The sequence below is a fragment of the Schistocerca nitens genome, chromosome 2 (genome assembly GCF_023898315.1).
Source record: "Schistocerca nitens isolate TAMUIC-IGC-003100 chromosome 2, iqSchNite1.1, whole genome shotgun sequence".
Classification (NCBI taxonomy): domain Eukaryota; kingdom Metazoa; phylum Arthropoda; class Insecta; order Orthoptera; family Acrididae; genus Schistocerca; species Schistocerca nitens.
This window is the reverse complement of record NC_064615.1, coordinates 1,026,693,589-1,026,720,720: the sequence shown is the minus strand read 5'-3', so window position 1 is coordinate 1,026,720,720 and position 27,132 is coordinate 1,026,693,589. Positions and strand designations below refer to the sequence as shown.

The following is a 27,132-nucleotide window of genomic DNA, read 5'->3' as shown; positions in this document are numbered from 1 at the left end:
AACTTCCTGGCAGATTAAAACTGTGTGCCCGACCGAGACTCGAACTCGGGACCTTTGCCTTTCGCGGGCAAGTGCTCTACCACTGAGCTACCGAAGCACGACTCACGAGGTACTGGCAGAATTAAAGCTGTGAGTACCGGTCGTGAGTCGTGCTTCGGTAGCTCAGTGGTAGAGCACTTGCCCGCGAAAGGCAAAGGTCCCGAGTTCGAGTCTCGGTCGGGCACACAGTTTTAATCTGCCAGGAAGTTTCATGCTATCTCACTGTTTGCTAGGAACATAGACTCGTGCGATATAGACAACCATCAGGCATGTGCTGGCCAAGTATCAACACAGCTACACCTAATGCCATTGCAACAGCAGAAATTCTAAATCCCGTTTATTTTTCACATCCCATTATGAAGAGAAACACTGTTAATTGGCTAAAAGGAGAGACTATACAGTACATTTGAATGAAAGAAGAGAAGAACAAGGAGGACTTTCGCATGTACCTGATAATACAGTACCTCAAATTCAAATAAATAAAAAAGTACAATGAAGAATTCACCATTTTTAAACCAAATTATACCATAAACATAACAATACAAAAATTATGCACCCTGTAAAATTCCCTGATGAATAACGACCTCAACATTTACTTTGCCTCTTTCTCAAAATTTTACATCGATATTCCATACTATGTTACTTACCCTACAGAATAAGAACTGTTGTGCATTTGATTTTAGACAGAGGAGGTTAAAATCAATCAAAGACAATTACTGTCATTCTCTACATAACACTTGAATACATACTGCTGCACAAGGCTGTCTGCATGCTACACTTTGAAGATTCCACTGACGGCATCTGCACATGCTGGCCAGGCTGCCTGCAGTGGGTCACACAACTTGTGAACATGGTATGGCATCCATCACACCATCTAAGAGAACCCTGCTCTTTATATGTACTGTACAGTAGGCACTCACCCTCGTATTGTGTTCATACTTATTGTCAGAAACTGCCTGTAGCAGTAACTGGATTGTTTCTATATTTGTGTCTATGTTCTCAATTGCTGTTTGCTTGTATGAGGAAGAAGAATAAACTTGGGTTCACTATGGCTGTGCTGTTTGTTTGTGTCTTACAGTACAAAACAAATCGCAGAAGAAGCCAGGAAGGCATCCTCGCCTGCAATGGAAATATGAGCACTGTAACTACATATAAAGGCAGTTTTTGAATCTCACTTCTGGGGAGGGGAGGGAAGTGAAAGGGGGGGGGGCTGAATCATGTAATGTGGCAGTCATTTCATTTCTGTCTTTTGGTTTCATAATTTATAAACAGTGGGCAAGTATCAGATTGCTAATCCAAAGGTGGTAGTCTTAATTGCTTTCTTGCTTCTGCCAGTAATATGACAGTTTTGATTATATGTTCAATTGTAGGTCCCCTATAACTGTCTGGGTAAGTCAGTTGAAAATATGCCCATGACTAGTGAAGCACTGCAGTCTTCAAATAGTCCTCTTCTAATATTACTTCATCTTCTTAATCCTCATAATTGTGGCAGAGGTCTTTAACTATTCCAATTGGTGTTTGTTAATAGTAATACAATAACAGTGACAAAATTCTATACCACAAAATTAAACATCCTGTAGGTACCTGGAAAAATATGTTTTGTATCTGTGGAAACCACACTGTTTGCAATGAAGACTTCACTGCCTCAATCTGCTTGATGATAGTTTGTTGAAAATCTCCCAAATCCCATGCTCTCCTGTTGGTTGTAAATTCATCAATATTGATTAGCCTCAGATCACTGGAAGAGAAATGGAAATCAAATATGACTGTGTTTATTTAAGTAAATGATTCAATTTATTTAAAATTATGTTGACATTCATGTTTTATGATTTCAATAATTGGCCAATAGAGGCAAATTTAGTTCATGTATGGTAAATAGTTAAAATTAAACACTGTTAAATGTTTATACAAGAGGAATAAATACTTCAACAAAACTTTGCAGTTATTTCAGGTGTATGGTATTATTTCAAAGTAAACATCATGTCATAATTGCTGCACTGCTTTACAACACAGCATTAATAACACAACTGTATACACCACTACATGAACAAAACTGGCATTTGACTATGCTGACAAAGACAGTAGCCATGTGTTTTCATAGCTATGCTTTTTTGTCCTTCTTCACTTGGTTGACCAATATAATGTTTCCTAATTTCCAACTGATTTTATTACTTCATTTTTGTGTACAATATTTCTATGAAGCCACCTTCTTAATGTGCTAATAACACCTTAAAAAAGCAAACAGGCCACTCCTTACAATACTTTTGTGAACTTGCAATCATCAGCTTAATAGGAGATCAGATAACATACTATCAAAAAGAATGTCACATTGAAGAACCTTATAAAAGAATTATCTTTCTGTCTGAGGTCTCAGACAACTGTCACATGTAAAGAATCACATACTAATACATAGTCACAGTTGCAACTAACATTTGCAAAGAGTGTTCACTTATGGCTTCAGTAATCATGGTTAAACAGTTTCAAAAGAACAATCACAGGATTCATTCAACAGGTTCTGTATATAACAAAAAGACATCAATTAACAATGGACAAGAAAATCATCCAAACTTAATTTGTGTACTGTATTAACAGTATGGTAACTTATGACTATACTGTTCATGTTTATGCCCAATAAATGGCAAAATGGTGTAAAATTGTGATAGAGGCATCCCTGCACTTGCGGATCAGTATGAGTGCAATTTCACTCACAGCATAAGGAGTTCACTCTGCAAGGTATCAACAGCCACTTCAAAGGACAGATGAACAGGAAGATGGCAGCAGCTGATCCAGAAAGAGTGGCTGCAAACAATACCTGACCCAGACCAGGGACAGAACCTGGTTGGGACCCCTTCTGCCTGTGTGGAAAGAAGTGGGTAGCAATCACACTACTGTTTCCTTAGACATGCACTTTACTGACGATCATGTAACAGATTCTGAACTTAAAATATCTCCTTACATAGATCTCCAAGAGGAGGAATACATTGAGGCCACATACTGAAAGTTAGAAATTCAGAAGAAATTAAGTAAATAGAAAATTGAATACTTTGATACATCTATCTCAAGGCAAATTAAAAAATTCCATACATGAGAAAATACGGACGAAAAACTGAATGTACTTACTACAGCCAAAATAATAATAATAGTTTAGATAATCAATTTTACTACTCATGACATGAGAGTTACAGAGTTGGGATACAACAGGCAAGAGAATGAAAGGCAATTTATGAAACTAAGATATTTAAATAACAATAATGAAAAATTCTGTGAGGGAGCAATGCATAAAATAAAGGCAAGGCAATCACTTGCCTATGGTGATTCGATGCATGGAGCACAGTAACAGGTAACAGAAAACAGCATTCACATTAGCTTTCAACCACTAGCTCGTTTTCTAGTAATAGTACACACATTCACACACAGAACTACACAGACTTTGAAATGCACACTCCCATGCACACACCACTAATTTGAGTATTTATTAATCCAACAAAGATACAAAAATAGAGAGATGCAAGAAGTTACCTACAGATTACAGAAAGAGGGAAAAACTAAGACAACAGAAGACTATTTTGTAGGAAATTCAGCATGGTTTAACCAGATAACATCAATGAAAGATGGGAAAAAATGTTAAAAAATATTTAAATAAGAAAGCAATACAAGTGCTAAGATTAAGGCCTAGAGAGAGAATGTGAAAAGTGTAGATAACTGACCAAAGATCAATAAACTGACAGAAATGATGAAGTAGAAAAACATAAGAAATCATAGAGATAGAGAGGGTGAGTGGTAGGATGGTGCACAGCCCATGTGAAATTGAACAGATGTGGAAAGAAATACTGAGAAATTACATGAAGGGGAAAGATGGTAGTAGACAGAATAACTTGAACTGGAAGTGTAGTGAATGAAGTAATAAAGGGCTATAACATTCTACGGAGTGAACTGGAGACAGCTTTTAAGGAAATGAAAACTGGAAAGGCTACAGTGGTTGATGAGCTCCAACAGAAACACTAATAATGGAAATATACTCAAAGAGTGAGTGGCCTAATGGCATCTTGAAATCAATCTTTGCATCTCTCACAAAGAAAACACCAGAAAATGTGAGGAATGTAGGTATTTTAAGTCTGAAACCAGATGTAGCCTAGGTTTAACTGAGAATGGTGAACATATGGGTGTATAGTAAGCTAAACAGCATCATGGGACAAAAGTATCATTTCAGAACAGGTGTAAAGTAAGTAAATTCATATGCGATGATTGGCTAAGAGTCCATTAAGAGGGATTTTCAGCCACCTGTGTGCAAGTTCCTTCAACTGGATGCATTTTGGTGACTTGTGCTTCCTTAACCTCCCTCAGTATTCCTACCAGGGAAAGAGGATCTATAGTTAAATATGGAATCTGAATCACATGTCGTTCTTAGCATATCTTCACATCACTGAGAGATGAAGGCTAACACAAAGACAGACTGAAGAAGATGGGGGCACAATAGGTATAACATCCTTACTTTTACTTCAAGCCTCAGGAAACAGGTACATAGAAAATAACAGGTAGGTTTATTTTGTTTTTTATTTATTTGCCAAAAGGTTTTGACTGAATAAGGTGGGATGGACTCATTTTTATTACAAGAAAATATGGCATCAACTGGAAACAAATAATACTGATTTAGTAGTTATACATTAAGCAAAATTGGTGGAAACTTAATGGAGAGAATAGGAATAGGAAGAGAAGTCAAGGAAGGATGTTGCATTTCACCTATGCCATTTAACATCTATCCAGAGCACAGTGCATGGATGAAGTGAGTGTAGGAGGCCAAAGGTGACATATATAAGTTGTGCTGACAACATGTTAGTTTTAGTGAGTCCAAGAAAGTGCTTAATGAAATGGTGGAAGATCTAAATAGCATATGCTAAGAATTACAATTCCAATGACTTGGGAAATATTATAAAACAGAATCTAAAACATGGCATAGATTTCATGAGATATACATAGGAGGAAGCATATATTGACTGACTCTTCTAAGAAAACACACTCTCTGAACTCCAACAGTACCCACAGCATGATGAAAAACAGCTCTCATGCAGTGACTGGCCCTGGAGTTAGCTGAGCATCTCTGCAATGCTTTCATTCTTATCAAATGAACTGTAACAAAATGTGCTGCTCTTCTTTGACTCTGCTCTAATTCCTTTGTTATCAATCCTATCTGGTACTGATCCTGGACTGCCAAACAATATTAAAGGTTTCACTGAACAAAGGTTTTATAAGCTACCTCCTTTGCTGGTGAAGTACATTTCGTGAGGGTTCTTCCAACAAATCTCATTATCGCATCTGCCTTACTTGTGGTTAATTTTATGTGGTCATTCCATTTTAAATATGTGAATGGACTCATTCACATATTCCTAGACATTTTTTAGAAGTAAGTGCAGCTAGTGATGTTCTGTAATCATGTAATCATACAATGAAGTGTCTTTTTGTGTAGATATATTCAATACGTTACATTTGTTTGTACTGAGAATCAACCGCCACTCCCAGCACTAAGTATTGATACTCTGTTGGTCTTCCTGCATTTCACTACAAATTTCCGAAATTTCAAAGTCTCTGTATACAACAGCACCATGTACATAAAAGCCTCATGGAAATTCTGCCATTATCTACTTGGTCATTTGTATATATTGCGAAAAGTACTAACTTCAATGTCTGCTTGTATCAGTTGACTACTATACCAGTAACATCATACAGAGGTGAAGCATTAACATTTAGAAAGAAAGATAAAGAAAAACTGTGAAAGTTCAAAGGAAAAATAGTCAGAAAAATTTTTGAACTGGTTTATGATGGAAATAGCATGAAATAAAAGATAAAAAAATGAAGAATTAAGAGAACTGTACAAATACTGTAACAATGATGTTACAGTAAAGAAGAGACAGCTGAACTGGGCAGGTTATATAACAAGAATGACAAAAAACAGACTACCTAAAATAGCATTCAGCAGGATAACAGAGGAATGAGAGGAAGGTTGAGACACAGAATTAAATGGCAACATAACATCCACGAGGACATAGCTAGGATAAACATAAAGACCAAATGGACAAACAGTGCACTCAATAGAAACAAATGGAAGAGGCTTGTAGAGCAGGAGTATAGCTGAAAAGGCCCTTGCCACATGTATAACACATATTAAAGTAAGTGTAAAGTAATGGTTCGAAAACACTACCTCGGTGTACATCTGAAGTTATTTATCACATCCAAATACTTCTCTTTACCAAGAATGCCATACTGTGTTCTGTTTACTAGGAACTCCTCAGTCTAATCACATAATTGGCCTGATATTCCATACGCTTGTGTTTTGTTCGCTAGATGGCAGCATGGAACTGAATCAAGAACCTTTCTGAAGTCATGGCACACAATATCAACTAGAGTACTGTATCCACTGCTTTCTGCAGAGAAGATGTTCAAACATCAGATATACAGGGTGATTTTTTTCCACCATGTACAAAGTCTAGGGAATTGTTGATAAGAGGATATGGTACAAAAAGATCCAATGGACTTATGTCTGGAAATGCATAGTTTCCATACTAGAGAACATTTATCCAATCACACATTCTTACAGAGACTGCAGTCTAATACACTATGTACCATGCAGCCACAGTTACAGTATGTGTTGAAAATGGTTTCCATGTGCCTCAATGCATGCATCTATGCGTGTAGCATGTTCTGTCTCACACACTTACAATGGCCAGGCTGCACCTGAACAGTGTCACAGACAGCATGAATATGCTGCTCCTGTGCCTCCACATCTGGAATAGACTCTGCATACACAATACCTTTGAAATGGCCCAATGACCAGAAATCGCATGGGTTGAGATCCAGTGAATGAGCAGGCCATGCAAATGGACCCCCTCATCCTATTCATTGGCCAGGAAGACACGGTTGAGATGCAAAGTGGGCTGGAGCACCATCATGTAGCAGCCACACAATCGAATCATCAACATCAACAGCACTTCTTGTACCAGGGGAGTCAAAGTCATCCACAAGAAACACCAATAGTTCCAGTCTGTTGGGCAATGTGGAACAAAGACTGGTCCCAAAATATGGGCACCAATTATCCTGGCCCACACATTCCAGCTGCGTCAACGCTGATGATTTGCTGTCACCATACCATGAGGCCCTGCATACTATTTCACAGATGACTGTTATGAAAGTTGAAGATACCAGTCTGCATAAAGGTGGCTTCATCTGTGAATAGGATGGATGACACAGATCCCAGAATTGTGGTTGCCTGGTGAAGAAACCAGTGACAAAACTACTCCCAATGTGGAAAGTCTGTCGCCAGTAAGCCCTGCACACACTGTTAATGATGAGGGCAGTATCAGTTGTCAAAGGTAATGTTCCACACAGTCATCTGGCTTTACCCTGTACTGGCAGGGCAATGGCCCGAATATGGAACAATTGTGTACAACACTATCACATCCACTACAAGGTGAGCCAGCAAGATAAGTGAATTGCACATCCTCCACAAAGTGAGTCCACGAGAGAAGTGAATTGGACACAATGTTGCCAATTCCTATGGCAGGAGGGACACTACGGCATGACATATGAGGAACAGTACAATCCACTAGGAGGAAATCATGCACACTGTAACTGTGGCTGCATGATACAGTGCATATTAGACTGGAGTCTCTGTAACAAAGTATGACTGAATAAAAGGTCTCTAGCAGAAAACATGCATTTCCAGACATAAATTCACCAGACCTCTTTTATTCTGTATCCTCTCATCGATCAATCCCTAGTTTGTACACAATGGAAAAAAATCACCCCATATACACCTATAGTTTTGTGCATCTCTTTGATGATACTTCTTGAAAATGGGAATGGCCTGTGCTTTATTCCAGTCATCAGGAACATTTCACTCCTCCAGAGACCTATGGACACTGCTGCTAGAAGAAAAGAAACTTCTTTCACATACTTTATGTAGAGTCATACTGGTGTCCCAGCAGGTCCAGTGGCCTTTCTTCTGATGGGCAATTTCGGTTGCTTTTTTATGCAATGGTTTCTTACTTTTATATCTGTCATTTTGTCATTTGTGTGGAAATTTAGAGGGGAGCTACAGTGTGATCTTCCTCTATGAAACAGTTTTGGAAAAATATGTTATTTCATCCTTTTCTGTGTCTTTCTCTATTTCAATGCCACTGTGGTCGCAGAATATCTGGGTAGATGGCTTCCATCCATTTGCTGATTAACATACGACCAAAACTACTTACGATTTTCTGAGAAGTTGGTAGCTAGAATCTTACAGTTAAATGCATTGAAAACTACAGGCATGGGTCTCCTTATATTAACTGTGGCTTCATTTAGTTTTTATTTGCCTGTGAGGCTTTGGTTATGTTTAAATTTGCAGTGAGCCTCTCTTTGCTTTCATAGCAGCTTTCCAATACACTTGCCAAACCACACTGGATCTTTTCCGTCCATCATAACTTTGCGCAGCATGTAGCTTTCTAAAGCATATTGTACAATGCTCCTGAACTTTGTCCACTCACACTCAACATTGTCAGTGTGTACACCCTCAACGTAATGTTTTGTATATGGCATTTAGAACAATTTCACATGATTTCCTCATCTCTATTACTTTAATCATTTGAGTCTCCCAGACTACAGCAGCTAAGTTGAAATCCTCACCTAAAGCTATAAAATGATCAGGAAATTTATGCAAAATATTCTACAAGTTTCCCCACAGATGAGGCAGGGATCACCAAAATAATTTTGCTTTCTAAATCTGTACTAATCTGACTAGACATTATCGTATTTTTTATGATTATAAAAATACCTTCATCACCAGCATTAAACATATTTTTCAATAACATAGTTCTCTATTACTAGTACCTTGTATTGAGATTGTGTAGATCACAGTTCAGCTGCAACTAACTTTCACTGTCAGAAACAAAAACCATTAATGAACCGAGGCATAAAATTATTGTAACAGCCTCAATATTTTTGATCATTTTTCTGGGGCTGAGGAAGAGGGGTAAGGATCCACATGACACACCACCGGTGCTGATGCTGCATTATCAGCATTGATGTCGTGGTGCTTCCCAGGTGATCAATGAATTTTTACTAATAAGATCATGTGAGTTTTAGCAACAGTGAATCTATGGGGCAGCTCTCTCTCTCTCTCTCTCTCTCTCTCTCTCTCTCTCTCTCTCTCCCCCTCTCTCTCTCTCTTTCTCTCTCTCTTTCTGTCCTTAGGATATATCTCATCAGTCTTGGAGAGACTAAAGTTATCTACAATGCCTCCCCCTATGCAGGACCTACATATCCCTTCTTTCCCATAAGTCACTTTGTTGTCAATTATGCATCCTTGTTATTATTCACAGTCTGTCCTTTTTAAAGATCATCAAAATATCTTGAGCTGCACTTGAAATGTTTATTTGTCGCACCAGATACAGAGGTGCCAACAACTGCATGTAAATCAATTTCTACAACATGACAACTGTCGTGGCAGGTGAGTCTTGAAACGTAACAGCTAGGAGTTTTCCTTTTCTTTAGAGTTTTCTTATCACCAGATTCTCACTCACATTAATTAATTTGAAAGCTAATAACATGTCAATAATAATCCTAAGCTTAATCAAATATGGGCAATATATGTATACAACACTTCGGGAATTGTTATAATGTAATAAACCTGTTCAAAGTATTCTTTAGGCCTCAAGTAGGAATATCTGACTACTTTCAATGTGAATGAGACTGTAGTCCCACACAGTTTATATACTGTGTAATGGTACTTTATGTTATGATTTATACTCTGTTATTTTCTAATATGAGCCAAAATTCACTGTATTCCATTAATTTTCTGTTTTAACAATTACCAAAATTCTAGAAAAATCTATATAAGGTGCATCTGGGACCACTGTTATAGGCTCTTTCTGCTCAGTCTTTTGAGGTGGCCTCCTTGCCACTCTGATTTGTAAATATGTAATCGATTCCTAGAGACACTGTTGCACCATTGTTTCTTTCATTACTCAAATGACTTCAAGACAGAACCAATTATGTTGAAACTCATAATCACATGTGACATGAATTAATCTGAGCATCTTACCCACCTCAGTCAGTTATTGTTATACCACAATTTGCACATTTTTCTTTTCTACAGCAACAGCAGCACTTCAGCTTTACAATGCAGATAACTCCAATTAAGTGTGTTCAACAAGCTCACCTAACAATTCATTTTCTACAGATACTGATAATTAACTGATAACTTCAAAATCTTTATTAATGAATTATTAAATTTACTAACTTTATTAAGTGTATTGTATTAATTGACTTTCAAGTATTTGATCTCAGCCAGGGAGACTTTTCAGTTAGTGGCGGAGATGGGATCAACATTAAGTTCTCACTGGAGTGCTTACTCAATTCTGAATTTTTGGGTATATTTCAGTGACATATTGTAAACCAACAGTATCTGAAACAAAATTTGAACAAAGAAAGGAATAAAGAAGGATGAACAACTGTTTGTATAAAATATGATGCAAGTTTTAACTGTGATTATAGCAAACTACAACACTGTACAACTGAACCAGCAGCAACATCATCATTTGCAACAAGATATTTCCAACAATGTTTTCTATTTTTGTTCAAAGTGATAGTGAGTGCAGGTTTTTTAATTTTATTTTAAGTGGTATTTCTGAGTAGTTAAATATTTGAGAAATATGGGGATGTAAATGTAGAAAATGTCAATGAAAGAAGGGCGAGGAGGAGTATGTGGATTTACAGAAGAATAATGACAATGTAGTGAGAAGAGTGACAGGAGTATAGAGTCTGAAGATGAAGCAGTAGATCGCACAGTAAGTGAGGTCTGTACACCTTTATTTGGGCTTGATGAGACAGAAGGCATGAACAGTAGGAGTAGCAACAGTTTGTTTGATAGAATAGTGAATTTAATAAAAGAAACTTCAGAAAAGCAGAGTCAGAAACTTGATAAATAGAATAAACAAGTCAATGACAGGTTTGATAACCTAGAAAATTGTGTTATGAGGCAAGCAGAAGCTTTGAATGTAGTGAATAAAGACTTAACAAAAACAAAAATCAAAATAAGGCAAACAGTAGAAAAACAGAAAGGCTTCAGAACACTATGGTTAATTTAAAAGAGGTTTTCAATAATGAACATCACAAATCCAGTGAAAATATTCAGGGAGTAGATATTAGGACCAAAAGGTCAGAAACAACAATAGTTCATGAAATCAACAGTAATGATACAAATTTCAAGTAAAAAATGAAACACAAACTCTAAATACAAAAGTAGAAGAAACAATTAAAAGTTTTAATGACAATTTTTAGAAATTTGATGTTGATGCATGTGTGAGCAGTATTAAAAATGTAAACCAAAAGTAGGTTAGCTTGAAGAAAGTATTGTAACTAGAAATTTCTACAGTAATAATAATAATATCTGGAGTACTATTAACATCAAAAAGTTTCCAAGTGTTAATAAAATCCACCCAGTAGATTTCATTTGCCAATGTAAAGATAAAAGTTTTCATCAATATGTCAGGTAACTTGAAAATCAAATTTGTAAAAAACAATTTAGACAGTGAGACCCTGTCATGAGCAAATCAGATTATTAATCCAGATATGCGTTTGGAAAAATATGAAAGATGTTTGAGGAGCTACTTTTGGTCAGAAACCAAACAATAAAAAATAAAGCCAGAGTCTTCTAAATGGAGCTTGCTTTGGAGGTGGTAGGTCACAGAATGAAAACCTTTTGTGAAGAACAGATTAAAACATAAGTACACCTAGAAAAACCTTTATACAAAATGAATCAAAATCAAAATCAAGAATGGCAGCCAAAAAAATTGGTTTCGTGTGTATGAACTGCATTAGTGTGAATGTGTGTGTGTGTGTGTGTGTGTGTGTGTGTGTGTGTGTGTGTGTGTTTCCCATTTCAGAAGAAGGTCTTCTGGCCGAAAGCTTATGTGTTTAGCAGTCTTTTGTTGTGCCTGAAAGATTTGGACATTGTGGTTCACTGAAGTGTAGTCAAAAAATTTGGAATAACATGTATTTTCAGAACTCTGACAAAAGAGTCAGAAGGTTTCTTGCTAACTGTGGTAAATGTCAAAGAGTAAAGGTTAGCAACAAACTGATTAGAGGCTACTTGCAAAGTATTATATCCAATAAACACATGGGTTTAGGAGGCATTGACTTGTTTGAAAAACTGCCAAGTGGTAAAATGGTTTCCAATACATATTTGTTATGGCAGCTTTGTTCTCAAAACATGTAAAATTTTATGCTTTGAAGAATGCAACCAGCACGAAAATCATTACTAAAATCACAAAGAACTATTTTCACACAGTAGGCAAACCAAAAAGAATTTCATCAGATAATGGAAAACAATGCACACCAAACCTATGGAAAGAATTTATTGAAGACTACAACATTAAATATACTCATTTCCACTTACTCATCAAGTTGTAACCCGAATGAACAATACATTAGAGAGATAAACCATTTATCTAGAACCTACTGCAGTAAGGATAATTCAGACTGGTTAGAATAAATCAGTAGTTTTGAAGATGTACTAAATAGCTTACATCATACCACAACAGGATTCTCATCTTACAAAGTTTTGTATAACAAGAAACTCACTTATCTCGTTAGTGAACTCATTGAATTCCCAGTATGCAAAAGCATATCTGTCACTGACACAGAGGATATTGTAAGAGAAACTATGAAACAGTATTATAGTAAGAGAAAGCAGAGACATGATAGGAAAATAAAACCTGCACAATTTAAAATTGGAGATTCAGTGTTATCAAAAAGTTATAGAAAATCCAAAGCAGTAAGCAACGAAATTAAGAATTTTTTTTTTTTACAGCACATAAGACACAGTGAAATTCATGAAAACCCATATCCTAACGCTCACAGGCTCACTTACCCAAAATCAAAGAAGTTTTATGGGTTCAACTGAAAAACAAGTGAAACTATACAATCATCCTCACTAAGTTGATATCTTTTATATGCCAGTTTCTTTATTCAGAAATTTTATACCACTCTGGAATTTTATTCACACACATCTCATCATTACATATACCCTGCAGGGAAAGAAAGAGAAGAATACCCTCAGGAGGATGCATTAGGCATGGGCCAAGCACAGCACCCTAGCCATGTGACATTTTCTTCATCATAAACACAATTTCTGATGTCACATTCCTCTCTTTTCCTATTGTTTATACCCTTTCTATACACACACAACAGAACACATATCCATACAAAACTTGAAATATACAGTTCACATACACTTGGAAATTCTTCGTGCACATACTGAATTGAAATTCCTGGCACTCGTTTTGTACATATACATCAACCGCTCATATTACCAAAATATACAGTGTGAACACAAAGTCTTGCCCTGATTTGACATAATAATTTACATTTGATGCCATTACATAGGTTAGTGTTACTAGCTATTTTTCAGACCACTTACATTAGTAAACCTCAACATTGTGTTCCCTTGATAGCTCGGAGAAAGTCGAGGTGGTATTCCAGTTTCCGCCAGGTGTTTCGTAACATGGGTTCTGTCACAGTAGCCGAAGCAGCTTGTATCCTAGCCTTCAGTTCGTTGATGTCAGCAACTGGTGTGATGAAGACTCTGTCCTTGATATAGCCCCAGGAAAAAAAGTCAAGGGATGTTGTGTCTGGAAAGGGGAGTAATGTCCAGATCGGTGGATTGGAACGAATGGTCAAACACCCTTGCCAACCCGCTCTCCAGACATTACGCCCCTAGACTTTTTTTTCTGGGGCTATATCAAGGACATCGTCTTCATCACCCCAGTTGCTGACGTCGACGAACTGAAGGCTAGGATACAAGCTGCTGTGGGTACTGTGACAGAACACATGTTACGAAACACTTGGCGGGAACTGGAATACCACCTCGACTTTCTCCGAGCTACCAGGGGAGCACACGTTGAGGTTTACTAATGTAAGTGGTCTTAAAAAAAACTAGTAGCACTAACCTATGTAACGGCATCAAATATAAATTATTATGTCAAATGGTTATTCTGTAATAAATTGTTAAATTCAGGGCAAGACTTTGTGCTCACCCTGTATATTCCTTTTGGATGTAGCCTGCCAGTATGCTGATTGTGTCAAGGATGGAAACAATTTCACATGTCCATTACTTTAGGCATGAGAAAACTGATAATAAATCATCTATACTCACCTACCTGAAAGTATTTGCAGAATGTATTGCTTACAAAAACCAACATTCGTCACTTTGGTTATTGTCAACTGATTTATTACATACAAAGTTGTATTGATTCTATACAAAGTTGTATTGATTCTATACAAAGTTGTATTGATTCTACAGTACTTTGCATATTCCTCACTCCTGTCTGTATTAAACCAGCACATGTTCTTTGCTTACTGTCATTCAATTTATTACACACAGGGTTATATGAATTCTGTAGCAATTCCCTTTTTATTCACTTGCTTATGAAAACTTACTCTTGTCGCTTAGTTTATATATTTGGTTGGTTAGACCTACATTTGGCCTTTAGACTGTTTATATGAAGCTACACTTGGGGCTTTGCTTAACTTCACTCCGTTAATTACACACTTAGTTGCATAAACCTACATTTGTCACAATGCTTGGAGAGTTACTTGAAATTGTATAAAGTTACACTTATATGGATGTCGATTACCTATACAAATATATGAATGAACTTCTGCCTCTTTCATTACATACAAGAATTTATGACATTACATGGAAAAACCATACACACATACACATATTTGCAATTTTGGGAGATCCTAGTATGTTGTTGCATAATTTGGTGAGTGAGTTTCTCATCCTATTACACTAGCATATACACTGTGCCACTATCTTTTACACACTTGGATGACCTGGTATCCCAAAAGCAGTTAATAGATTACATATGAACTGAGGTAACACACTTGTTTTCTCATTGTATAAAGCTATGAGACTTTGATAATATTGAAGTTAAGAACAATAGTAACCTGAAGTGATGAGATTCTGCTTACTCTATGTCATTTATTTGTAACTTTGCAGACACATTTACTTGACATGATGAAGAAATTTGTACCTACCTTGAACATTACTTTGAAATTTACACTAATCATACATTGCATTCTGTTACATTATCATGACGACTATGACATCACTCATGAGAAGTGGTAGATAGAACGAAGCAATATTGTTAATACTTTGATTACTACAGCTCTAAAAGTTTATTCTCTCATGCGAGACTGATTAATTATCATACATATAAACACATACAATCATGATTTGCTGTGCAGAGATTTACCATGTTGCACAGAGACATTTAATATGAGGCATACAAAAGAGATTTGTAATTAGTAATTCTACAGTTGTGAGTGAAAAATTAAATAGTGCACTGAGAAATTGCAACATAATTTGCAATGTATGCTGAAAAAAGGTCATATGACTTTGCATTTGCTTGTGGAAGGAGGATTGCCTTAAGGTTAATATCTTTTGTCTGTACTGGATACATACTCTGATGTCTAACATTGATGATATTTTCTTGGAAGCTTCAGTTGGCTTGAGCTGTCTCTGACCAAAAATAATGATTACAATAATAGAAGTAGGGCGAGATTTGAGTTTTGCCCATGATAGGAAAAGTTTGCTTACATTTTAAAACAAGTATGCAACAACATCACTTCTGGATAAGGAAGTAATAGGACATAATGTGAAAAAGTTCCTGTAAAAGTATGTACGTATTTAATTTATTAACTGGAGTTCACAGTACTATGATTCATATATATTTGTTTCTTCGTTAATGAGCCATGTTTTGTAAATGAAAGACACACTTTACAAATACATAGAATAAAGATTGGGGCCTCCTGGCCAACAATGCCGTATGATCTTTTTTTTAACTCTTTATTTGACAGAGACTAGATTATTCTGATATAAAATGATACATGATCTTTGAAGTTGGGTCTTACTTGGGATAGCGAAAGATTGCTATTATGATGCACTATGCTGTGAATCTTGGGAAAAAGTAGACTGAGAGTAAATTACTTGTTAGTAGGATTACTGTACCTGCATCCTACACAAGTTTTTAAAAAAATAAAATGGAAACTGAAACATTATTAATGAGCGTAAAACATTTGCAAAATGAAATATGTTACAAATGAACAGTGACTAAAATCAAAGTTAGAAGTTTTGCTTCCTGCCTCCTCAGATTCCAAAGATTGAAAAACAAGGTATTTTTTTGTTTGCAACACCAATTGAACTGCCATTCTCATTTGAAAGTAAAGTTTTATTACCTGTCATATTATGAAAACTACATTATTAAGAATAACTTATTTTACACTTAATATCCGTACTTGTCAGAATAATGAAATGTCTTGTCACTTGAATTACAGTAGCAAGTGTTACCTGAAATCTAATTAGCAATCAATAAATTGCATATGGAATATTATTATAGGACATCCACTACTTGATACTTATTAATGTATTACATTATTATCTGCAAGCCTATAAATGCAAGACATTGACAGTAATCATACTTAAGTATTTACTTTGTCTGCAATATCGTCATTACTTCTTTCGATTTTGAATCATACTGGTATAATGACAATGTGAAAGGTTATTCAATTTTATCTTGAAGTCCTAAAATTCATACCTGTTCATCAGATTTAATTAGGAATGATACAACTAATGTAATAATGTTTGGTGCATCTGGGGGCCTTGTAAATTTGTGCCAAGTTAGAAAGCATACATCGCACCTTTCATTCAAATAGTACAGTTTCACAGGAATGTTTATGCCATTGGTATTCTGATTACATAAATTTGTATGATACATACACAACAGAAGATTTATATTATCATTTTCACTTGTAACTTACAGAAATGTAAAATCTGTACCTACCTGCTGTTACTTGAATAGGCTTCAAAAGTTTCGTTCAGCCTTGAGGCATAAAAATGTTTTCTGGGGGGGGGTTAAGGGAGTGAAACATTACAGCTAGAACCTTCCATCTTCTTTAAAGTTTGTCAACACCAGATTCTCACTCAGAATATTAATTAATTGAAAAGCTAAAAACTTGTCAACAATACTCCTAAGTATAGCCAAATATGTACAATATACCTAATACTACACTTGAGGAGCTATTATGATTGGATAAACCTGCACAATGTATTCCTTATGCCTCAAGTACATGCTGTAATTGGTAGGAATGTTTGAAACCATACTATTTACTTAAATTACTAAACTACAGTTATGATCACTGTGTATGATGCACATTTTCAGCCTGATGTTATTTGAAACTAGAAGACAGAATTAAATTAAAACATGAATCTTACTATGTAACTGCAAAGCATTATCCTGACTGTGTGAAATATAACTGTTGTTAGTAACAAGAACAATAACTGTTAATAATGTGAACAAACTACTTTAAGGAATTTCCACCCTATTTTTTGAAAGTCTGTTATTACTAAAATGGAATATATTTTTACTGAAGCTAGGAAACACGCTACCAAAAAAATTTCATTCAATGTTTTTCACAAAATCTGCTAAAATGCAATATTCCTTATACACAAATATCCCGCACGTCCAGGGCCTCGCTGCAATGGAGCACTTCCTTTCACGCCGATCACCTGCCACCCTACCTAAAACCTCTTTCCTCATTACCTTAGCCAGCTTCATCCTGACCCACAACTTCTTCACTTTTGAAGACCAGACATACCAACAATTAAAGGGAACAGCCATGGGTACCAGGACGGCCCCTTCGTACGCCAACCTTTTCATGGGTCGCTTAGAGGAAGCCTTCTTGGTTACCCAGGCCTGCCAACCCAAAGTTTGGTACAGATTTATTGATGACATCTTCATGATCTGGACTCACAGTGAAGAAGAACTCCAGAATTTCCTCTCCAACCTCAACTCCTTTGGTTCCATCAGATTCACCTGGCCCTACTCCAAATCCCATGCCACTTTCCTTGATGTTGACCTCCATCTGTCCAATGGCCAACTTCACACATCCGTCCACATCAAACCCACCAACAAGCAACAGTACCTCCATTACGACAGCTGCCACCCATTCCACATCAAACGGTCCCTTCCCTACAGCCTAGGTCTTCGTGGCAAACGAATCTGCTCCAGTCCGGAATCCCTGAAGCATTACACCAACAACCTGACAACAGCTTTCGCATCCCGCAACTACCCTCCCGACCTGGTACAGAAGCAAATAACCAGAGCCACTTCCTCATCATCTCAAACCCAGAACCTCCCACAGAAGAACCACAAAAGTGCCCCACTTGTGACAGGATACTTTCCGGGACTGGATCAGATTCTGAATGTGGCTCTCCAGCAGGGATACGACTTCCTCAAATCCTGCCCTGAAATGAGATCCATCCTTCATGAAATCCTCCCCACTCCACCAAGAGTGTCTTTCCACCGTCCACCTAACCTTCGTAACCTCTTAGTTCATCCCTATGAAATCCCCAAACCACCTTCCCTACCCTCTGGCTCCTACCCTTGTAACCGCCCCCGGTGTAAAACCTGTCCCATGCACCCTCCCACCACCACCTACTCCAGTCCTGTAACCCGGAAGGTGTACACGATCAAAGGCAGAGCCACGTGTGAAAGCACCCACGTGATCTACCAACTGACCTGCCTACACTGTGATGCATTCTATGTGGGAATGACCAGCAACAAACTGTCCATTCGCATGAATGGACACAGGCAGACAGTGTTTGTTGGTAATGAGGATCACCCTGTGGCTAAACATGCCTTGGTGCACGGCCAGCACATCTTGGCGCAGTGTTACACCGTCCGGGTTATCTGGATACTTCCCACTAACACCAACCTATCCGAACTCCGGAGATGGGAACTTGCTCTTCAATATATCCTCTCTTCTCGTTATCCACCAGGCCTCAATCTCCGCTAATTTCAAGTTGCCACCACTCATACCTCACCTGTCATTCAACATCATCTTTGCCTCTGCACTTCTGCCTCGACTGACATCTCTGCCCAAACTATTTGTCTTTAAATATGTCTGCTTGTGTCTGTATATGTGCGGATGGATATGTGTGTGTGCGAGTGTATACCCGTCCTTTTTTCCCCCTAAGGTAAGTCTTTCCGCTCCCGGGATTGGAATGACTCCTTACCCTCTCCCTTAAAACCCACATCCTTTCGTCTTTCCCTCTCCTTCCCTCTTTCCTGATGAGGCAACAGTTTGTTGCGAAAGCTTGAATTTTGTGTGTATGTTTGTGTTCATTTGTGTGTCTGTCGACCTGCCAGCACTTTCATTTGGTAAGTCACATCATCTTTGTTTTTAAATATGTATTGTTATATTTACATATCTGAATATTTTAATTGTGAATGAGACTGTTGTCTAACAAGGTTCATATACTGCATAACAGTATTTTATTTTGCTATCTATACTATTTTAGTATCTACTCTGTGTCAAAATGTAGTGTATTTTGTTAAATTTCAGTTTTAACAATTACCAAAATCTAGAAAAAATGTATACAGGACCCATGCTGGACCACTGTTATAAGCCAGTTTTGCTCAATCTCTTGAGGTGGCCTCTGATTTGTAAATATGTAATCGATTCTTAGAGGCACTCACTGTACCAATTTAATACTGTTGTACCATGGCTTGTTTCATTACTTGAATGACTTCAAGACAGAAATAAAATATGTTAAAACTAAAAAACATATGTGGCATGAATTAATATGAGCATATTGTCCACTTAGGTCAGTCATTTTTGTACCAGAATTTGAACTTTTTTTTTTTTTTCTTTTCTACAGCAACAGCAGCAAATCAACTCTGCAATGCAGATAACTCAAGTTAAGTATATGTTCCATGAGTTCACCCACTAATTCATAACTTCAAGAATGTTTCTTACAGCATTATTAATTTCATTAACTTTATAAGTATATTGTATTAACTGACTTTCAGGTATTTGATCCCAGTTGGTGATGGAGCTGGGATCAACATAAAGTCCTCACCAGAGTGCTTACTCAATTCTGAATTTTCGGGCATATTTCAATGACGTATTGTAAACGATCAAGATCTGAAACAAATATTTCGATAAAAGAAAGAATGAACAACTGTTTCTACATAATATGATGCAAGTTTCAACTGTGAGCACAGCAAACTACAACACTGTACAACTGAGCCAGCAGCAACATCATCATTTGCCACAAGGTATTTCCAACAATTATTTCTACTTTCCTTCAAAATGATAGAGAGTGTAGGTCATATGAAGAACTTTTTGTTTAAGGTTTTAGTTTTTTTTACACTTCATTTTAAGTGATATTTCTGAGTAGTTAAATATTTGGGAAATATGGAAGGTGTAAATGTCGAAAATGTTAATTAAAGAAGGGAGGAAGAGGAGGAAGTAGATTTACAGCAGAATAATGACAATGTAAGAGAGGAGAGTCACAGTAATGTATTGTCTGAGGAGGAAGCAGTAGATCACAAAGTACAAAGAGTCTGTACACTTTTACTGGCTCAAATGGCTGTGAGCACTATGGGACTTAACTGCTTTGGTCATCAGTCCCCTAGAACTTTTTTTTTTTTTTGTCATCAGTCTACTGACTGGTTTGATGTGGCCCGCCACGAATTCCTTTCCTGTGCTAACCTCTTCATCTCAGAGTAGCACTTGCAACCTACGTCCTCAATTATTTGCTTGACGTATTCCAATCTCTGTCTTCCTCTACAGTTTTTGCCCTCTACAGCTCCCTCTAGTACCATGGAAGTCATTCCCTCATGTCTTAGCAGATGTCCTATCATCCTGTCCCTTCTCCTTATCACTGTTTTCCTCTCCTTTCCTCTCCGATTCTGTGTAGAACCTCCTCATTCCTTACCTTATCAGTCCACCTAATTTTCAACATTCGTCTATAGCACCACATCTCAAATGCTTCGATTCTCTTCTGTTCCGGTTTTCCCACAGTCCATGTTTCACTACCATACAATGCTGTACTCCAGACGTACATCCTCAGAAATTTCTTCCTCACATTAAGGCCGGTATTTGATATTAGTAGGCTTCTCTTGGCCAGAAATGCCTTTTTTGCCATAGCGAGTCTGCTTTTGATGTCCTCCTTGCTCCGTCCATCATTGGTTATTTTACTGCCTAGGTAGCAGAATTCCTTAACTTCATTGACTTCGTGACCATCAATCCTGATGTTAAGTTTCTCGCTGTTCTCATTTCTACTACTTCTCATTCCCTTAGTCTTTCTCCGATGTACTCTCAAACCATACTGTGTACTCATTAGACTGTTCATTCCATTCAGCAGATCATTTAATTCTTCTTCACAGGATAGCAATGTCATCAGCGAATCGTATCATTGATATCCTTTAACCTTGTATTTTAATTCCACTCCTGAACCTTTCTTTTATTTCCATTATTGCTTCCTCGATGTACAGATTGAAGAGTAGGGGCGAAAGTCTACAGCCTTGTCTTACACCCTTCTTAATACGAGCTCTTCGTTCTTGATCGTCCACTCTTATTATTCCCTCTTGGTTGTTGTACATATTGTATATGACCCGTCTCTCCCTATAGCTTACCCCTACTTTTTTCAGAATCTCGAACAGCTTGCACCATTTTATATTGTCGAACGCTTTTTCAAGGTCGACAAATCCTATGAAAGTGTCTTGATTTTTCTTTAGCCTTGCTTCCATTATTAGCCGTAACGTCAGAATTGCCTCTCTCGTCCCTTTACTTTTCCTAAAGCCAAACTGATCGTCACCTAGCGCATTCTCAATTTTCTTTTCCATTCTTCTGTATATTATTCTTGTAAGCAGCTTCGATGCATGAGCTGTTAAGCTGATTGTGCGATAATTCTCGCACTTGTCAGCTCTTGCCGTCTTGGGAATTGTGTGGATGATGCTTTTCCGAAAGTCAGATGGTATATCGCCAGACTCATATATTCTACACACCAACGTGAATAGTCGTTTTGTTGCCAGTTCCCCAATGATTTTAGAAATTCTGATGGAATGTTATCTATCCCTTCTGTCTTATTTGACCGTAAGTCCTCCAAAGCTCTTTTAAATTCCGATTCTAATACTGGATCCCCTATCTCTTCTAAATCGACTCCTGTTTCTTCTTCTATCACATCAGACAAATCTTCACCCTCATAGAGGCTTTCAAAGTATTCTTTCCACCTTATCTGCTCTCTCCTCTGCATTTAACAGTGGAATTCCTGTTGCACTATTAATGTTACCACCGTTGCTTTTAATGTCACCAAAGGTTGTTTTGACTTTCCTGTATGCTGAGTCTGTCCTTCCGACAATCATATCTTTTTCGATGTCTTCACATTTTTCCTGCAGCCATTTCGTCTTATCTTTCCTGCACTACCTATTTATTTCATTCCTCAGCGACTTGTATTTCTGTATTCCTGATTTTCCCGTAACATGTTTGTACTTCCTCCTTTCATCAATCAACTGAAGTATTTCTTCTGTTACCCATGGTTTCTTCGCAGCTACCTTCTTTGTACCTATGTTTTCCTTCCCAACTTCTGTGATGGCCCTTTTTAGAGATGTCCCCTAGAACTTAGAACTACTTAAACCTAACTAACCTAAGGACAACACACACATCCATGCCCGAGGCAGGATTTGAACCTGCTACTGTAGCGGTCACGCGGTTCCAGACTGCAGCGCCTAGAACCGCTGGGCCACCACGGCCGGCACACTTTTACTCAGGTATCAGAAGGCATGAACAGCAGCAGTAGCAATAGTTTGTTTGAGAGAGTAGTGAATTTCATAAAAGAAAATTCAGAAAAACAGAGTCAGAAAGTTTGATAAGCAAGAAAATTATGGTATGAGACAAGTAGAAGCTATGAAGGTAGTGAAAAATGACTTAACTAAAACAAAAATCAAAGTAAGGCAAACAGTAGAAAAAACATAAAGCCTGAGATATGTTAACAAAAGTAAGGGAAAATTGAATCATTCAGAATTTATGCCCTACTATCAATTGGCCTGCCATAAGGAGAATAATGAAACAGACACTTTCTGCATTCTTGTGATTGCTTCATACACTCTGTAATAAAGCCTTGTGCATTACAATAGCTTCAGTGTTTTCACTGCTTTCTACTCCACCTGGAAAGCACGTAGATTTCTGTGTGACTTCAGGATGATATCAAAACCCTATAGGTATAATAAAATGACCTAGAATCATATGCTCTTTGGAATCAGACTTGACTCATCATTATTGACTATAACCAGATAATTCCTTTTCAACCTTCCATGACCAAGCAGGGTTGCCAGGTATCCTGATTGAGGCAGGACTGTCCCAAATTTTCACTTGAAAACTCAGTTCCCAATTAAACCTTGTCAAAAATACATAAAAATCCTGATCACACAAAAATGAACAATATCTCATATGATATTATGGCTTCACATTGTGGGCCTAAAACTGAGGTGCAGTCTTGTAAAAGTTACTGAATTTTACAATTCTGCTTTTAGTTTTAGTTAGAGAGCTAAAACGGCAAACCTAACTCAACAGTAGTTGTTTTCAAATGGCAAGATAGAAGTCAATGATAAAGCACTCACTTGTTCTCTGCCAGAAAAACTAAGTGGTGCTGTGGAGTTTCCTTCCTCCTTAGTCATCAGTAAATGATGACACTGGAAAATGATTTGTCTTTGAAGAGAGTGCTTACAAATCTTTCAAACCATTTTCATTAACAGGCAAACAATATTCAATTTCAGAATTCATGGAAGTGACTTCTCAATATGACCTTCATGTAGACAAGGATTTGATTGTTCAAATAATGTGTGCAATTAAACATCTTTCTCAAGCAAGAAGAGGAGAACATTTTTAAGCTGAAGTCTGAAAAGTGGATGAAATTTTTTAATCACTGTGAAAACCTTTTCAAAGTTGTCAGTTTTGTGTTTTCTGTACCTCTCTCCACTACTGCTCTAGAAAGAGTTTTCAGCTTTACGAGGAACACTTGGCAGATTGAGAGAGAGAAACTATTTGTCAATGGCTACATTAAAGTTGACGATGAATTACTCATTTATGTGCGAAGAAGTTAGTAATTGTCTTTTGTTTGCTGCTGTTTGCTATTTTTTTGCTGCTAAATCACGTAGTCTCTTAAGAATTAAAACCTCGGTAGACGATGTTTTCTCCAGTTGCTCTACATATTTTAAAGCAGTTTCTAAGGCCTTGTGTCCTATGTTGAGAGAGATCTTGGGCGCACTATCCTCCACTACATCCGCTTCTTCATCTTCTTTTTCGTTTACCATGTTGACTATTTCTTCATCTGTCACTTCAAATTCTTCATCTTGGACAATCATTTATGTCATCTTCTGTGGCATCAGCACATCCCGGAACTTTTCGTAACAATGAAAGCAGGGTAGTATTTTCTGGTTCCGTCTGCTGCTGTAGATTTTCATCATCTGGAGAATTTTCTTGATTTTCCTGTAGCAAAATTTTTCCGGATTTTGCAATTGTATTTGTTCCAACACTCTCCAAAGATTTGGCCACGTTACAAGCTACATCTTTCAAATTAATACGGCGCAACTGCTCAAGCATGTCTTCTCCCTTGTCCATAGCATTAATTAAAGAGGAAAGCAAGTTTCTGCAGTAGTTTCTCTTCAGTGTCTCTAAGGTCCCTTGGTCCCTAGGCTGACATAAGGATGTGATATTTGGAGGCAAAAACATGGCCTTTATATCTTGACCTTGAAGTTCATCTTCATTAGGATGACAAGTGGCATTGTCTAGAAGCAACAGTGCTTTGCGGGGCAAGTTGTTGGCTTTCAAAAACTTTTCAGTTTGTGGCACGAACTCGTTAAAAAAACCATTCTTTAAAAACGTCTGAGCTAATCCATTATTTTTTGGTTGTAATATTTCATGAGTAAATCATTTTTAGATAAATTTTTAAATGCTCTCGGTTTTTTGGTTTACCTATCATAGACAGTTTCATTTTCAAATTTGCTGTGGCGTTACTGCATGCAAGAATTGTCACTCTTTCTTTGCTACATTTGTAGCCTGGCGCTGCGTTTTCGGCCTTTGACGCAAATTTTTTTTTTCCAGTAACATTTTGTAATTGCGACCAGTCTCATCGCAGTTAAAAATTTGAGTTCCTGTTAAGTTTCCCTTGTCCAATACCTTGTGAAGTTTATTGCTAAACAATTGAACAGCTTCAAAATTTGCTGAAAGCTTTTCACCACAGACATTAAGTTGCCGAATCCTGTATCTTTTCTTCCACCTATTGAGCCAGCCTACACTAGCTGTGAAATCAGGTTCACCTTCGTTTAGTTCGTTACGAAACTTTAAGGCTTTTTCCTGCAAAATAGGTCCTGGCATGGGTACAGCTTTATCTCAATGTTGAGTAAACCATAGGAACAAAGCTTCACTTAATTTTTCGTTATAACATTTTTTCATGGTCTTCCAAAACAGCCGAGGTTGCTCACTGAGAACACCACTTCTCAATTTCATTGCGGTTCCTTTTCAAGTCTCCAACTGTTGTTTTCCTGACGTTATAATCTTGTGCCACTTTTAATAAAGTCTCACCATTGTCTATTCTTTTTAAATGTTTTTTTTTCCATTTTGAAGCCATCACCACAAATTTTTACAATAAACAAAATGCAATACATCCACTCCACTACAGATCTAAGTTAGCACTGAGGAGTGAGGAGTAGCAGACGGCGACAATGAACTGAGTATCAACATTAGTCACTGACCTGTCATCGGCTGGTGCACGTCCGGCGCGGTGAAATGGTCGGATAACCCAGAAGGTCAGATAACCAAAGATCGGATAATTGAGACTCTACTGTATAACATTTTTTATCAAACACCAACTCTGTTTTAGCTAAGTAATTATTCAATGTATAAAATGTATTGCATTAACAGGTACTTTTTAGCTGCCTTATTAAATAAGTTTATTTTGGCAATTTCTTTAATCGCTTTTGGTAATTTATTGTACAGTTTTATATGTCGGTAAAAAATGCTGTTTGGAGTTTTATGTTTATTTTTTCTTGGTAAATGTAAGTTGAGTCTATCTCTTGTTGCATGGTCATGGACAGAGCTGTTTGTGCAGTAATTACCAATGTTATTTTTGATGTGTACAACTGACTGGTAAATGTATTCACATGGAGCAGTTAAAATCCAAGTGTTCTGAACAGATCTTTACAATGAGCTCGACTAGTATTGTTGGTTATTATTCTTATAGCTCTTTTCTGGAGTTTGAAAACTGTGTTCATATTTTGTGCATTTGTTCCCAAAAAAGAATGCTATAGCTAAGAATTGAGTGTACAAATGAATAATATGTAACTAAAAGACACTGCATGCTACACACTGATGATAGGATTCGAAGGGCATAACATGCTGATGACATTCTGTTTGCGAGTGCCTTTGTGTGTTCACACCACTTCAACTGAGAATGAATATTCATTCCTAGAAATTTTGCATTTGTTACACAGTCTACAGAGGTGCAATCTACATTTAATTTAACATTGTCATTTTTCCTCTTCAAATTGAAATTCATGGCATTAGTTTTCTTTATGTTCAATGTCACTTCATTACTTATTGAATTACTTATTGACCAATGATAAACTTCATTGAGAGTTTCATTGGCTTCCTCGGCAAGGAGTTCTCTTGTTATCTCAGTGGCTATAATATTATTGTCATCAGTGGAGAGGATTTTTTCACCATGAGTAACACTACTGGGAAAGTCATTGATGTATATCAGGAACAGTATTGGTCCCAATATGCTACCTTGTGGAACCCCTATATTAATGTATTTTGGTTCTGATAAGTGTTTTACTAAATGTTTGGATGTATTTGAAGTATGTGTTATCTCTACTCTTTGTACCCTATCTGTTAGATATGATCAAAACCAGTCGTTAGCTACCTCTCTTATTCCTAATGCTTCTAACTTATTTAATAGAATCTTGTGGTCAATTGTATCAAGCCTAGAAAGATGCAAAAATATGCCTGTGGCACACTCATCTTTATCAAGAGCATCAAGTACAACTTTTGTGAATTCTACTATGGCTGACTCCGTATTTTTGCCACTTCGGAAACCAAACTGTGATTCGCTTAAAAAGATTGTATTTATTCAGGTAATTCATTAATCTGTCTTTCATAATTGCTTGTATTATTTTTGAGAATGCTGACAGCAGGGAAATGGGCCAGTAA

At 37.1% G+C, this 27,132-nt stretch overlaps 1 protein-coding gene across 1 annotated transcript in view; it reads right to left on the bottom strand.

Annotated features, from left to right (window-relative positions):
- LOC126237376 (dynein axonemal heavy chain 7) overlaps nt 1–27,132 on the bottom strand; it is a 1,033,797-nt gene that overhangs the window by 943,956 nt on the left and 62,709 nt on the right. Inside the window, exon 2 of the mRNA XM_049947460.1 lies at nt 1,624–1,777. Within this exon, the coding sequence (XP_049803417.1) occupies nt 1,624–1,777 (154 nt within the window). The remainder of the gene's footprint in view (nt 1–1,623; nt 1,778–27,132) is intronic.